Here is a 16,375-nt window from a genome sequence, read left to right as displayed (position 1 = left end):
GTACCTATAGAGGGTCCTTCACAAAACAGCGCTACTCCTCCACGGGCTCAGGTTCCCAGCAATACCGGCAGCCCTATCAACAGCGCCAGGACCAGTCGACAAACTACTCCAGGCCTTACAACAGGCTGGACGAGGACGGGACTCGTCCAAGCGCCAATAGCGGTCTCCTGGCTCTTCCTACTGGACCCTACTTCAAGATATCATCAGTTGGAGGCAGGGTCACCAAATACCTTCGAAACTGGTCCAAAATAACATCGAACCATTGGGTGCTCAACATCATTCGGAAAGGGCATACTTTGGAATTCACGCAAGTCCCTCCACCCAAGCCCCCGGCAGCCATTCCGTCGAAACATCAGCGTCTCCTGCGGCTCGAAGTCCAACAGATGCTCCGGAAGGGAGCGATAGAGCCGGTTCCCTCAAACCAAAGGGGACAAGGATTTTATTCCAGGTTCTTCCTGGTGAGGAAAACGCTAGAAAAATGGTGCCCCATTTTAGACCTCGGGGAGCTAAACACCTATCTCATCTCCCTGTCTTTCCGGATGGTCTCTGTCCTGGACATCTTGAAGCTCATCAATCCGGGAGATTTCATGGCCTCGCTCGATCTCGAGGATGCGTATTTCCATGTTCCGATCCACCCAGCACACAGAAGGTTTCTGCGATTCACAGTAGCCAAGAGCCATTTTCAATTCAGGTTTTTACCCTTTGGACTCAGCTTAGCCCCGAGAATTTTTACAAAGGTGCTGGCGCCAGTAGCAGCTTTCCTGCGAAGGAACCATTTCCAAGTCTTCCCCTACCTGGACGACTGGTTGCTGAAAGCTCCGCCCAGAGAGGCAGCGCTGGAGGCAGTTCACGCTTGTGCGAATCTGTTCCAGAATCTAGGCCTCACTCTAAACAACGAGAAGTCCTCTCTGGTCCCGTCAAAGAAGGCTCGCTTCCTAGGGGACCTCTTGGATTCAAACCTCTCAAGAGCCTTCCCTACTCTGGAAAGGAGGGAAAAATTACAGACCTTGGCTCGGGACTTACGGGCAAGAAGGTGTCTGTCTGTACGCCGATACAAATCCCTTCTGAGGGTGATTTCATCGTGCATTCCTCTGATTCCCCATTGCAGACTCAGAATGCGTCCTCTGCAGGAAGAACTGGACAACCAGTGGCAACAGGTCCACGGTTCATTCGAGGACATAGTGACGGTCACTCCGAGGATGAAAGATGCGACCTTGTGGTGGACAGATCAAAACAACTTGTCCCAAGGTCTATCCTTCGTAAGCGACCCGTCCCCACATGTAGTGACAACAGACGCGTCGTTGGAGGGTTGGGGAGCAGTGATGCAAGACCTGCATGTCAGCGGGCATTGGTCGCCCCAGGAGAAAAATCTCCACATCAACCTTTTAGAACTAAGGGCGATAAGACTGGCTCTGCAAGATTTTCTTCCTCGCCTAGAAGGTTCTCAAGTGCTTATCAGGACGGACAACACCACGGCCACGCACTATGTGAACAAGGAAGGAGGAACCAGATCTCGTTCTTTGTCCCAAGAAGCTCAACAGATCTGGGAATGGGCGATCTTCCAGAGGATATCACTGAAGGCAGAACACTTACCAGGGATCCTCAACGAAAGTGCCGACAGGCTGAGCAGGTCATCCTCAGTCAGCCACGAGTGGGAATTGAATCAGACAGTTTTGGAAGAGATCTTCAGCCAGTGGGGCAGACCGGAGATCGATCTCTTTGCCACTCGGACCAACAAAAAATGCCGGTCTTACGCAAGCAGGCTTCACCATCAAGGTTCCCTGGGGAGTGCGCTTTCGATAGCATGGTCAAGGACATTTGTCTACGCTTTTCCTCCCATTCCTCTGATACCACGATTTATCAGGAAAATCCAGGTGGAGCCGTGCAGGATGATCCTGATAGCCCCGGCTTGGCCGAGGCAGTTCTGGTACACGGAGCTCCATCTGTTGTCGATAGCTCCTCCCTTTCCTTTGAGGATTCTGCCGGATCTTCTCACGATGTCCGACGGACAAATTTGGCACCCAGATCCACAGTCGTTACACCTGACTGCATGGCTCCTGAGCAGCGAGAGTTTATGAACCTGCCTTTGTCAAGAGAGATCAAGGAGGTTCTATCCCAGGCAAGGGCTCCTTCAACGAACAGGACTTACCGCCTTAAGTGGAAAAGATTTAGTGTAAGAGAGAAAGCATTGATCCTTTCAATTCCAAGCCTCATCAGATCCTACCTTATCTGCTGTCCTTGGCTAAGTCGGGACTAGCTCATTCATCAATTAAGGTCCATTTGGCTGCTTTGTCAAGGTTCATAAGGACAGGATCCGGTCCTTCCTTGTGGTCTTCCAGGATTATCAAGCAATTTCTTAAGGGCTTGTTCAGGGTCTATCCACCGGTGAGACCGCCCCCTCCTACATGGCATTTGAATCTGGTCCTTTCTCAACTCATGAAGGGTCCATTTGAACCAGTCCATCGTTCTGACATGAAATATCTTTCGTGGAAATTGGCTCTCCTCCTTGCTCTCACGTCGGCTAGGCGTGTTGGAGAATTACAGGCTTTGACCATCCAAGAGCCTTTCCTTCAATTCAAGAGATTCACTGATCATGAGAACTAATCCTAGGTTCATGCCAAAGGTTCCCTCGGATTGCCACTTGAATGAACCGGTCATTCTGAAGGCGTTCTTCCCTCAACCTTCTACGCCAGCAGAAAGAGCATTGCATTCGTTGGATGTGCAGCGATGATTGAAATTCTATTTAGAACGTACTAAAGGTTTTCGAAAATCTTCACAACTATTTGTAGCCTTCAGGGGTCCTGGTAAGGGCCTTCCGCTATCCACACAGGGTGTTTCAAGATGGATCACAAGTGCCATTCTACATTGTCACAAGGCTGCAGGAAAACCTCTAACTGGAAAGATCCGAGCACATTGCACAAGATCTGTGGCTTCTTCAATAGCCCTCTTCGCGGGGGTGCAGATTAAGGATATTTGCAGAGCTGCTACCTGGAGCAGCGTACACACCTTTACCAAGCATTACTGCTTGGAATCTCTGCAACAAGATGATGTGGCAGTAGGACAGGCTGTCCTGGGGAACCTCTTCCACTGATGGTGAGCTTTCCTTTCTTTCCCACCTTCCGTCTTTCACATTTTGTATCTTATGTCATGTTGCCTATTGCTATAATTTTTGATGCAAAATGTGATTATCTTGCCAACTGTTTGCTACTCTGATACAAAGCATGGGAATCTATGAAAGCTCCAATACTGGGGTAAGAAAACAAGTTACTTACCTGTAACTTTAGTTCCCCAGTATTGGTAACTTTCATAGATTCCCATGCGCCCACCCGCCTCACGGAGGAAAGCTCAGCCTACAACAGATATGGTGTCTAAGTACACAACGGCTACGGAAATCTGAGGCTCTGAGGTTCCTTCAGGAAAGTTCTAAGGGGCGAGGCACTTCTGATTGGCTGATGGCCAAAGTTTGGTCTCTTTTACACAAAGAGGGTGATATGCTACAAAAGGGAATGAGGCCTAGGCCTTTTTTCCTTGTCTTTTGTACCTACAGCTATGGTATTTTTGTTACCGAGACTCCCATTCCGACGACGGGGAATGATACAAAGCATGGGAATCTATGAAAGTTACCAATACTGGGGAACTAAAGTTACAGGTAAGAAACTTGTTTTCTTCTGTGTCACTGATGGGTTTAGGCCCCCAGTAAGATGTAATATTTGTACTCTGTCTCTCATCTTTGCATTCATACATCCATTTATCCATCTGCTGACTCATTATTACATTCACCCTCTGACACAACTGCAATAATACACACAAAACTCAACAACATATGCACAATAAATTAAAATATTACAAGTGGAAAAAAGAAAACTAGGTGGACATATGCTTGAAGAACGAAACTAAACATAGCAGCAGGCTTCTGTCTCACAGAGGTATTGGAAATAGTCTGTGGTTGTTTTACAGTTCCAGCATGGCCGCCACATTCTGAATCAAAGTGTTGGCAATCTTGAAATGGTAAAATAATGATACTATGGGAAATAGCATTCCATAATGCTCTCCTGGTTTAGATGATGTAGGACATACTGTGGATTAAATAATGGGCAAGCAAGGGACCCGTTAGCTCTGTATGGAGAGCTGTGGTATCCTCTCAAGAAATATAAAAAAATATATATATATTAATCTATATGCTTTAATACAGACAAATAACAACCCACCCATAAATGGCACTAACGTTTTATGTATGCTTTTTACAATTAATATATCAGGTCTATTGTGTTCATAATAAACAGATCTGACCTAGGCATCGGAAATATATTCCCCTAGTGAACCAATAAGGCCTCTAGTTGTTATCATTGGCCTAGTTGTTATCCACATCAATGCTAAGGGAATTTTCACCCGGTGCTCATATTTTTAAAATCCCATTGTTCATGACGAGCTCAGCTCGTCATGAGCACACGACCAGTGTACTGCATGACGAGCTGAGCTTGTCATGAGCAGCGAAGGGGTTAATATTGGTTGTCACTCTAACCAACTCAACCTACTATGTCGGTTATAAGTCTTCCCACATGACAACCATCTGGTATATCATAATAACATTGCAAATATGTACACTACGCAGTTGTCATATATCCCCATATTTTGTTTGGGTGAATCAACAACACCAAAACCCTTGCCTACTAAGGTAATCTGCAAGATTCCATGTAACAAAATACCAGACTACAGGCTTTAGCACATTTTTATAACAATTCATCCTTAAATGCCTGTTGCCTTTTACGTGTGCTTTTCACAATATGTAAGTAAGACCTACTTGGTTTGTCATAACATAACAAACTACACCTAAGGAATCTAACATGAATTTTCCCAGTGTACTGTTGACGCCTCTAGCCTTTACCTTTACCAATAGCTTGACACTGTGTACAACACAAGCCTATTAAGGTGCCCCTCTCAATAAACCTCATAAGAATCATCACAGGAAAATTCTGCTTCTAGGATTTGTCGGCATGGGTGACCAACACCACAACCCATGCTTACAATGGTAATCACATCACAGAGATCACATGTAGCCAAATACCTTTCTATGGCCTGTAACATAATGTGACAATACACTGTTAGAGGCCTATTGAATTTGCCATAAGGCTTTTCAAAAGAAATCAGCCAGGCCTATTTCCTTTGTAATAAAGTTTCATAATGAACAGGCCAGACCTGTGGCATCTGGCATAGCATTTCTCAGCAAACCAATGAAGCCCATTGCGGTTATCTTTGACTTGTCACCATAACCAACTCTGGTATATTAGACGGAGTGAAAGCTTTCTCTCAAGGCAACCATCAGGCTTATAGTCCTAAACCTGCAAATGTATGCACATCTACAGTTAGCATGGCAACATTTTATCTCTTGTAACAGGGTTTAACTAGAGTTCTCACAGTGCAAATATCATCCACCAGTAGACTACTATTGACTTTAACATATGTCTGCTGTTTCCTCTCTTTTAATGGAAAGCATTTTCATATATGGTAATGTGATGAGTCCTACATTTATTTTTGTTAATGCACAATTAAAATTTAATTAGGCCAACACAATGGGAGGCAATTAGACTAAATGATAACTGTAGACATAAGAGTGCAATGACCGCCTGATTTTCAACTCGTGGTCTGTGTGTTACCAAATGATTTCGGTGTCACTTTGATTCATAACAAAATTGTGATGAACTTTGAGATGTTGAGAAGCTCCCTTACAAGATGCATACAGAACAGTAATCAATCCACATGTGAGCAAATCATATGAAGACCGCAGGTTGACTTGTTCCGTGTTTGGAATCACCTTCTTCACCTTATCCAGCCGTTATCTTTCAGAAGGTAATGCCTTACTGATTCCACTCAGTGGAAAACCAAAAAGAGGTGAGGACAACAAAATGTTTGTCAATAAATAGACTGGAAAGGTCCTGATGGAGATAAAAAAAATAAGGAAAACAATGGCAAAATAAAACCGAAGAAAGGAAAGAAGACATTGAATGCAAGAAACCATAGCCAGATAAATATATTCCAATACTATGAAACTGTTTTATCAAAACCATGCAGCATAAAAGGAGATAATACTGGCAATCCCTCCCCAATTCCTTGCCTCACAATATCCCAAATGCTTATAACAAACAAATAAAACAACACTGATCAGTGCCGTATACTAAGCAGTGAAACAAATGGCACTATTCAAGGTAAGCAGAAACAGTGGAGACGCCATACCCAAAATGGGTCTACCATGCATTGAAACAACACTAATCAGAGGTATTGTGTGACTACATTGTAAGGAATGACCAGACGGCACCCTTCTTGGTAGAGGGGAAACAGACTGGATACACAATAATTGAGTTGAGAAAAATAGTGCTAATGCTAAAGGGGTCGTTTTACATGTGAATAGTGGTCCCCCACAGAAATCCCCAGCCAGATTTGAAGTACAGAGAAAGGTGGTGTTGCAGAGATGTCACTGACAAATGGGGGTTGCCCATATCGGATGTCAATTCCACTATCAGTCCTTATACGTGGGAGCACTATTCAAACCCTGGTGGTCCCAGACAAGAAACAAAGCTGAGAGAAGGTTCCAAATACATTGGGGCATTTGTTTTGGTAGTCCTAGAGATGAGTCTCTCTTCAGGACTCCTATAAATAATGGCTTTGCATGGTGAACCTCCCCTCTGTGATTATTTTCTCCTAATGATGCTCCTGCAATGTGGAGTACATTTCATGGGGAAAATGTCTGCCTCAATTTAAAATGATACCTTAAGTACTTGAAACTCAAATTAAGGCTAAGGCTGAAAATGCTAAGCAGAACAAAACTGACTCGCTATTGGGATGTTATGTTATTCTGATGAAGAAAGTCCAGACTACAAACAAGTCATAATTTAAAGATATAAATCAATCTTAAATTTTGCAACCCCTAACCATATAGGGCACATATTGGAAGACCTAAATACAAGTGTAACCATTGAGACAAGCAGGTAAATGACCATTGTAGTGTGAAAACTACACATTTCCTCATAGCATCCATCAAAAGCAGATAGATTAATCATTTGTTAAGAGAACATCTATGCCCAACCAACATCATCAGGAGATTTGCTCATGGATCTTGAAAAGATGTCAGGAAAAGGCAAATTCAACACACTTAATATCACTCTGGTGGATGGTGACCCTAGTTCAAATTTGGGAGAGTGGATAAAGAAGAGGGGGGCTGCAAGAAAGCAAAGGGAGCAGTATGAGAATTGGTAACAAAATAGGCCTACTTGGTTTGAGACGAGAAATGAAGAGCAGTTGAAAATATGTTAGTCTTGTTGGACTTGGCCCTTTTGGCAGGTTCACCCCTAAAATTTTTGCCTTTTATGTGACCTGATATTAGTAGTTTTAGGCCTTTGCGCACTTTAGCACTGTGGCCCAGTGTAAAGTGCATGCGCGCTCTGAATGCGTGTGGTGAGATTGGCCTGCCCTCCCATAGGAATGCATCGGGGATATGTGTGTCCATGGTAATTCCTGGTGTGAGAGAGAGGAGTGCAGCGGCGAGTTTAGTAGGTGCGAACTCGTGCTGCGCAATGGTGTGGTCAGATTTATTGTGACTGGTGGAGAAGTGCCACTTTTAGAAGTTGGCATTTCTGTGTGCTGTGTCTGCCTGCCTAATGTGGAGTGCATGTCTAGCTTGTTATTGACAGGGGCTAGATGGTGTGCTTGGCTCCAGGAGCCAGGATGAGTCTGTCCAGTGGTGAATAGGGAGATCTGCATGTAGATGGGAGGGAGGAGTTGCACCTCGGACCTGAATAGGGCTGTGCCTTCCCTCCACAATGCTGGCTCCGCCCCCTGTGATGCGTCTGAGCACCTAGCCCCCATCTGACAAAGTGCTCCAAAGCCCCCCCAAAACAGTTGCATCTGGTTTTCCCCCAGCCCTGTGATGTGTGACAAAGGGGGATATGTGTATAAAAGAAGGGGCAGTGACCCCATGAAAATGTTCTGTTGCTCCTGACTTGAGTGGGGCCTGCTGCTGCCGGGCTCCAGGAGGAACCTCCACAAGGGACTGCCTCCCTGCTGGAGGGCCCTGTGTGCTGGCCTGCCTGGGCCCAGCCTTTGCCTCCCCCTCCGGACTTAAACTCTAGCGCCTTGGGGGCACTTTATTTCGAATTCCTGGAGAGCTCTTTATTTTTATTGGTAAGAGCGCTCCTGTTGTTCATTTTGCAGCGCTGGCCCGCTGCTTGGGAATCCACACAGCGGGTGCTCATCCCGATGTATGCTCATTTTGCGAGCGGGTGCCCTCCCCGCCTTTCTGTGCACCAAGCAGGAGCCCACCCTGCAATTGACGACTTTTGATTCTTAATAGGGAGCGGGTGCCCACTCCGCGCATTGTGGCGAAGTTCTAATTATCGGTAGGGAGCGGGTGCCCACACCGCGCATTGTAGCCAAGTTCTAATTATCGGTAAGGGAGCGGGTGCCCACCCCGCTATATGCACCTTTAACGAGCGGGTCCCCACCCCGCATTCCTGCTCCGTTGGCTGGTGCCCAACCAGCAAGTATCTTTTGTGTACAACAGGAGCCTACCCCGTATTGCGCCCACATGAAAGTGAAAGTAACTTTATTGTACAGTTAATAAAAACCATTACAAAAACCCGGCAGCAATAAAAAGTTAAGAACATTTTTTAAGAGAGGGGCTTCATTTTTGATAGTAGTAAAAAAAGTTAGATTAAAATTTGTTAAAAAGGAAGTGTTTGTCTGCCACTGGGAACTTCTGCATTTCCTCAGAGAAGGTTTCTTTTGTCGATCCCTGCCTCCTTTCCCATTCGGGGGTGTATTTGGGGTCCACATTCCTTATGGGAGTAAGTCCATCCTTTTCCCTGTGTGCTCGTGACTTTTAGTGATCCGTCGTTGTTTAGTTTCGTTAGCCGGTTGTGACTCTATGCAATCTTAATGTTTTGGCTCTAGGAGTGTGGAGGTAGCACTGTCTTTGTCCGTTTATTCTTTCCTTGTGTTGATTCTGGTTTCTACAGCTTCAAAGTATTTTACAAGTCGGCAGGCCAATTGGACATCATCGCCCGAGAAGCAGGCCAGGGAAGCTTGTCTGGATGACCTAATTCCTTTTTTGTTAAATAGGGGTCTCAACAGGTTCCTGCGGTCTTGCTGCAGCTCTTTACAGATGGTGATGAGGTGTTCGATATTTTCCTCGTAGTTCCTGCACAGGCGGCATTTTGCTGGGTTTGATGGACGTAGCCAAGGGGCCATGTGGTCTGCTGAGGGAAATACTCCTAGCTGGTGTTTTAGGAATGACTCTTTTGTTTTTTTGGTAAAATTAGTCAAAAGGTATGTCTGTGGTGTGAGTTTATTGTACGTTTGTATAGTTAGTGAAGCTTTGTCTTTTAGGAGAGATTCTTTCCTGACAGTGCTGTTTACTGCTTTTTTTAAGCCTGCCAGATTCCCTTGCAGATCCCACAATTGTTGCGCCCCCAGTAGTTTTATTGCGTTCTCCAGAAAAAGCCTTGCTGGGCTGTGGTCTTTTCTTTGTAGGTCTCTCCATAGGAGTGCGTTGAGGGTGTTTGCCTCTCTCCTACTGATTTTATACCAGCTTTTGAGGTATGCTCCCTTGCGTGCAAGCTCTTCCTTTACCAACCCAAACTCGAGTCGGATCTGCGCCGGAGAAGTGTACCTCGGGAGGCCAAACATCATCCGCAACGCTCTTGTTATTACTCCTTCTAATGTTCCCGCGTCCCTGCCTCTCATTGCTTCGCTTCCGTATGTAATGGATGGTATCAGTTTTGCTTGGACCAGTTTTAGTAGTGGGGCGAAGTTTGGACCAGTGATCTTGTTTTTCAGATTCCTTAGAGAAACAGCTGTCATTAAGCCTCTCTTTTTTATCGCCTCTCGCTGTGGTGTGAAGCTCCCCCTATGATCTATAATCACTCCCAGGTAACAGTATTTGTTTGTAGCTTCCAATTTCATTGTGTCCCAGTACCAGCTGAATGTTGATGTCTTTTTGTGGGAGTTAAGGCACATGACTTTTGTTTTGTTGTAATTAATGCTAAGTTTGTTTGTTTTGGAGTATTGCGAGGTGATGTCAAGGAGCCGCTGTAAGCCAATCGGAGTCCGACTGATTAGCACCAGATCATCCACATAGAATAGATTAGACAGCTGGGTGCCCCCTAGTTTTGGTGTGTGTGAGTTGTTTTCATTTAGAAAAACATGAAGAAATCACTGCTGCAGCCCGGGGAGACAAAGAGTCCCAGCCGCGACACGGAAGCCCACTGAGTGGCCTTGTTGGGGGCAGGGCACTCCGCAAGAACCCGGAGCCTACCCCGCGCTCCGGTGCACAGAAGGAGTGAAGACCTGGTGAGCGGGACCTCCCTGTGAATGCAGGGGCTGCCGCACTCCAAGACAAAGGCGGCGGCTTCCTGAGCAGGGCTCCCATGTGTGGTGAGAGCCCTGCAGGTTCCCGAAGAGAGGACCCGTCCAGAGAGCTGCAAGAGGGGTCCCGCAAAACGTAATGAACTTGTGTACTATATGTAATGTGAATGAACATTTAATTTGATATTGTACTTGGTCACTTTCAGATAACCACACGGCCCCTGAGGAAGGGCAAAGCCCGAAATGCATTGGGCCACCGGGCCACTTGCTTGAACATTATGAAAGCAATAATGTGATGAATCAACAAAAAAACAAAAAATAAAAAGAATGAAATCAATTACATAAGAGAACCTTGATTACCTTGTTCGAATAAACGTATGAATATTTTTTTGAGTGCCCTGGAGGGACACTGATCTCGAGGGAAACAGTGCAATTTTTAGTATCGCTTCACCCCAAGTACAGGGGGTGTTACTCCACGGGCACCACCCATCTATATAGACATTGTCTACACTTCACACTGGTGTGCGTCTCCTACAAGACGTTTTGGGATACATCATTAACTGCAAATTTGTATTCACAGCATGATGCCATCTAAAGTATTCAGCATTGCACATAGTTGGGCCTCGTAGTTGGGGAAAACTTAATTTAATATACATAACATATTATAACCAATATCAGCCTCCCAAAAATCCCTGCTCCCTACTTTGACTAGCAAAAGTAAGTGTTGGTAACACTCTTGCATTATGTATTTAGTTTCAAACGCCATGATGATTTATTTGAAGTCTTGCACATTTATAAATATCGTTATTGCTTTTTCCAAGCACTACAAAAGATTACAACTAATTCTTAACATAGGATGTCTGAGAGCCATATAAAACAAGGGGAGAAAATCCAATCGGTCTGGGAACAACAAAGTCACACTATATCTTTTAATGACACTGTATCTTAGCACTTTCTTTGGGGCATTCCTTTTCCTTGCAGATCGTTCCTTCAGCAGTGAGGGAGGCATCAGTCAATATTAGAGGGCCGAGTCAATACTGTCAGTGTTTCTTTGCTTCTTCCAAGTTTTGTCACGTCACTGCCTGCTGACTTAAAATGCAGAATATTCCACACACCTCCAAAAAGGAGAAAGGGTCCTAGAGAAAGTTTAACAACCAAATACCAGATGTAATCCCCAATTCAACCAGTACACTGTGTATATTTGCTGGATGTTCGCACTCTTGTTTGTTGTAATTAATTGGTTCTTGCTCCCCTTCCTGTTTTAAGATCACCAGATTCTTTTGTAATGAGTTGAAATGCAGAATATCACATTTTATTTAAATTGTGGTGCAGAATGATATGTATGAAAAAGGACTGGCAAAAATGAAACGTACATTATATTGTTCTAACACCTAGTTTTTCATAAAGTGCTACAATCATTTTCAAAAACTGCTTACAACTTTTAAAACACACACATGTGCCCCCAGACTCAACTTGTTTACTGTGTTCAGCAATAATCAAATATTTATGTCTAAACTCATGTGAGTCTCTTGAAAGTCGGCTTTAGTTGTTAAGAATGTTTGAATTTTCATTCTTTATAAATTTATATTTTATGGAGACAACTTATAAATGTATAAATTATGGAAACAACTAAGAGCTATTGTGAATTAGGGCTTTATTACAGCTTTGGCGGTCTTCGGCTGCGACTGCCACTGCCATGGTCCCAGGAAGACCGACAAGGCCATGGTTAGTCTGCCTCCCGGATTACGACTTTAATCCAGTGCGGGCGGGAGGTCTCACAGCGGTGATATGTTAGACTCAAAGGAGAACTTGAGAGAGCCTGCAGCATGTTCCTGCATGGTGTGGCATGCACATGTTGCTATATGTGAGAAACCAAGGACCCCCTGATATGGATAAAGTTCCTGGGTCAGGGTAAATAATGTATGTAAAGTAACATACCCAGGCAAACAAAATGACAACTGGAACAAGTTAGATGGCAAACAATACTAAATTATTGATAAAACACTGAATTAGCATAGAAAATACATTTTAATTAATTCCATAAAAAATGTCATGAATAAAGTTATTGACATATTGATAAAACATAATAAAAATAAATAGATCAATTATCAAATATGCATTGTTTTTACAGATAGTGATATGATGGAGGGATGGTTTCCTGTCAGGTATGTTACTTTACATACATGCATCATGTTGCGCTACACCATGCAGGAACAAGGGCCATGCAGCAGCAAAGGTGCAATTCCAGGGCCCCACATGTGCCCCCGCAAGCACCTCAAGGCCCAGAATCAGCAAAGGGCCCTGTTAGGGCCCCCTTACCACCACCACCCCGCCACCGTTTTCATGGCTGGGTCCCACCATGAAAAGGCGCAGTGAATATGCTTGTCGGAATATGCTCTGCCGTGCCGGCATCGGCACCACCAGCATATTCAGACCGCCACCACAGCAGGATCCTTGACCCCTGCGGAGGCGGTGGTCTTGTTGTGGTCTCACCACCACACTCGTACTAAGGTGAAAGATTGGTGATGGTCAGAACGCCATTGCCAGTATGGTGGTCATAGGACTGCTGTACTCATCATAAGGCCCTTACTCTTAAAGGAGTCTTTATCTACAGCATGCCAGCGGGAGGGTGCCAACACTGAAAGGAACCCTAAAAAACTTGTTTTTCTTTTCTTTGCAGAAGTACTCTCTGATAAGTGAGCATGATGTGGTGAATCTTAATGAGAAAAAGATGCGGACAGAATGCTGCAGACTCTGATCCTCAGACCACATGCTTTTTGGGAAAAGTCACAGATCCTAATTTGTAGTCGTATTGTATAACACAAAACTGTTTGAAATGTATTTTTATGCAACTGCTTGTGTTTTGTAGACTCTTGACATAGGACGTTTTAGGTGAAGCAGAGTCTGCATGTTTAAGCTAATCTTTCTACTTACTTGCATTAGAATGGACATAAATTGTATTGTATATAGATCGTTGCATATCAGGGGTGCTATACCCCAGCAGTATTTTATAAGGATATTTAATATTACTGACGAGTCCCATGTTTGATCACAGAACTCCAGGGAGACTTGCAATATTCTTTCTATGTTCGTTTCAGTATATTACATTGTTTTAATATAAGGGTGTTTCTCCCCTCCACTCCCCCAAACGTATTGATATCTTTAAACTGGCCTTCTGTCATGTTTGATAGTTTCACCCAGCCATGATATTTTTTTAATTCTTATGTTTTATAGCCAAGACCCTTTTAAGTGATATGAGTTTTTAGGCCTATTGTTTGATGTTAACATTTGTACTACTAATGCCATAAAGAATGATATTGTATTATAAAAGCCAGGAATGTCAAAAGGCGTAGCAGATGATATGAGGTCAATTGGCAGCTAGAGAACTGTATGGGGAATTACCATTGCCCAGAGCATAAAAACAGTATTGCGAATGGATAAAAGTAATTCAGTGACTCAACAAAATTTTCTTTTAACCTTACACCCTAACAAGTTCAGTCTACCTTTTTGTGAACGTACCTACTGTTTCTAACTCCTGTCATGTAAATCTCTTTATGGTTTTGTGAGAGATGTGACTCTTTTAGACTACATTGTGCTTCCTTTCAGCCCTTGGTCGTCTTGACATGCTACTGCTTACGTATGTTCATGTTGAGGCAGGATTGTAGCAGTGCTGTTTGTTAGATAACAGAGAGCACACCTTTTTCCTCGGAGGTAGCGAGGAGAGAAGGTGCACAGTTTCACTGTGTTGGAGGAGGTATGAGGCTCTTTTTTTCCTCCAAGCTTCTGGCACAGTATGCGTATTAAAGTGGCCACTTTTCTCTCACAGTTTAAGGAAAGGTAGTTGTCTTCTCACTGTAGCTGAAGCAAGGTCATTAGTTTATCACTAGTGGCATTGTAATAAATTATTGCAGGTGAGTAGTATTTTTTTAAGTTCTGTCTGACACCAGACCAGGCCTGTAATTAAGAAAATTAATACATACGTCTATGCACAAATTAAAGCTCGCCTAAATATTTTCATTTATATATATTTCTATGTAGTTGAGGTATCAGTAAACTTGAGATGAAATTATTAATTTTGCGAAATTTCAAGGTGAATGTTTGCTTTTTCACTGTATTTCCTGATGCTTTTCCTCATGTGATTATAACACTAACAAACAAGGAAGGGTAATGGAGGACAGTCCACCAAAACATTAGTGAAAATCAAAATTGTATGATGATCTTATGTACCTTTTTCATTTTTGGCACTTTTATTACTATTTTCCTCGTAAATTATTATTTAAATGGAGAAGATTAATCTGACATATTTATTTGAGTGAAAATCTATACACAGTTTATTTAAAAAATCGCAGTGTTACACATTTTGTTTATAAAGATCACATGAGGAAATTCAGTATTCTATATTTCATACACAAATTTACATTTCCAACTGAGGAATTGCGGTAGACAGGATTTTAAGTCAGCAAGAATACTTGTGAATGAGCGGAAATTTACTTTATTTTTAAGTTGTTTGATTCGGGTGCCACATTTTTTCATTAGACCTTACCATCATACCAGGCTTCCTAAAATCATAGCACATTTGTGTTAAATACTTTTGAAATCAGAGTGTTTTACAGAATATCATACTTTGGTGGCATATTGTATTTACTTGTTTAGTAATGCTCATTTTTAATTCTTGAATTATAAAGTGTTGGTTCACCCATTTCCCGGTTACAAAAATCAGGTTTGCTTTTCCCATTTTTGTACCCTATAAATGACAAATGGAGTGTTCAAAACGATTTACTAAAGAAAATAGTGATTTCACACTATGTGTTCTTCGTGGTTTTCTTTACCTTAAATATTTTGTAAGTATAATATGCTTTCAAGTACAGGATTTGATTTTGTTTAGTAAGGCAGTGAGTAGGTTTGATTTGAAGTGAAATAAATAAATTGGTATGACCACTATAGAAGTTGCTGTCTGGAAGCTGAGATTCAATATGTGTCATGTTCCATGTCAATGGACACCCATTCATAGAAAAACATGTTTAAAATTGGAATAATCAATTAACATGTAATTGATTGTGACTATACGATTGTGTTCTGTGTAGTAAACCTTGAAGATATTTTAATTCTGCCTTTCCTGAATATCAGATGTGCATTTGTCTTACAAGAACACTAATTCTTGCAAAACTGCTAGCATTATTGATCAACACAAGTACTTATTTAGAGCTGCACGAACAGTGGTGTACTGTAAAATGACGCCCCCTACAAAGTGGGCAGAAAGTGTTGGGCCCACACTGCACCGCCGGGGGTTCATTGGGTATGCGTTACTTCCCTGTACACAAAGGGCTAGAATAAGAAGAGTTTGCAGATTGAATTTATATTGTTCGTACCTTTCCATTTTCCTAAAAGTGTAAGAGTGCCTTCAATAAAGATTAATTTGAAATAAATATCAAGTCTTCCATTTCTTTGTATTCTCAACAACTCTAACTCTCTTACTCATGGAAACTAAGCCTATATCAAAAATCTCATCATGTCTCTTTTGGCACAACATTAGAGAGTCTTCCCTGTAGACTAGGCCCTTTTCTACCACCATCAGCCTTTTCTTTGTTGACCCTTTTCTTAGCTGCATTTGACACTTCTACCTATTTCACCCATAGCAATGACCTCCTTTGTGTTTCGTTTCAACTGTAACTCCTCCACAATTCCTCCTTCAAGCCTGGTAACAACTTTCTCGCACTTATTTCATCATGTCTTCAAAAATGCTTCTCTACTCTCACTTGCTAATACTATTGCCACTTGGTTTGAATTCTTTCCTACTATTCTCATTGCTGCTGCATACCTATTTGCATCAGTCCTCTATCACTTCCCTCTCATCCTTTCTCTTTTCGAAAACAACTCTCACTTGATCTTTCTTCTTGGGACAACTCTTACACCATATCCGTTTCCCGTTTTTCGTTGAATACTCATGACATGCCCAGTTTATTGCTGATTATTTGCCTTCAAATATGGTATTCTATTTACTCAGCTTTTCCACATGGCT

At 42.9% G+C, this 16,375-nt stretch overlaps 1 protein-coding gene across 1 annotated transcript in view; it reads left to right on the top strand.

The window, feature by feature from the left end:
• LOC147724112 (ras-related protein Rab-10-like) overlaps nucleotides 1–15,782 on the top strand; it is a 116,424-nt gene extending 100,642 nt beyond the window's left edge. Inside the window, exon 6 of the mRNA XM_086965697.1 lies at nucleotides 13,037–15,782. Coding sequence (XP_086821823.1) covers nucleotides 13,037–13,114 — 78 coding nt within the window. The 3' untranslated portion in view covers nucleotides 13,115–15,782. The remainder of the gene's footprint in view (nucleotides 1–13,036) is intronic.
• The last annotated feature ends 593 nt before the right edge of the window (nucleotides 15,783–16,375 follow it).

The sequence above is a fragment of the Lissotriton vulgaris genome, chromosome 4_1, assembly GCF_964263255.1.
Source record: "Lissotriton vulgaris chromosome 4_1, aLisVul1.2, whole genome shotgun sequence".
NCBI lineage: Eukaryota > Metazoa > Chordata > Amphibia > Caudata > Salamandridae > Lissotriton > Lissotriton vulgaris.
Note: the sequence above shows the minus strand (reverse complement) of the source record. Positions and strands in the feature narration are given on the sequence as shown.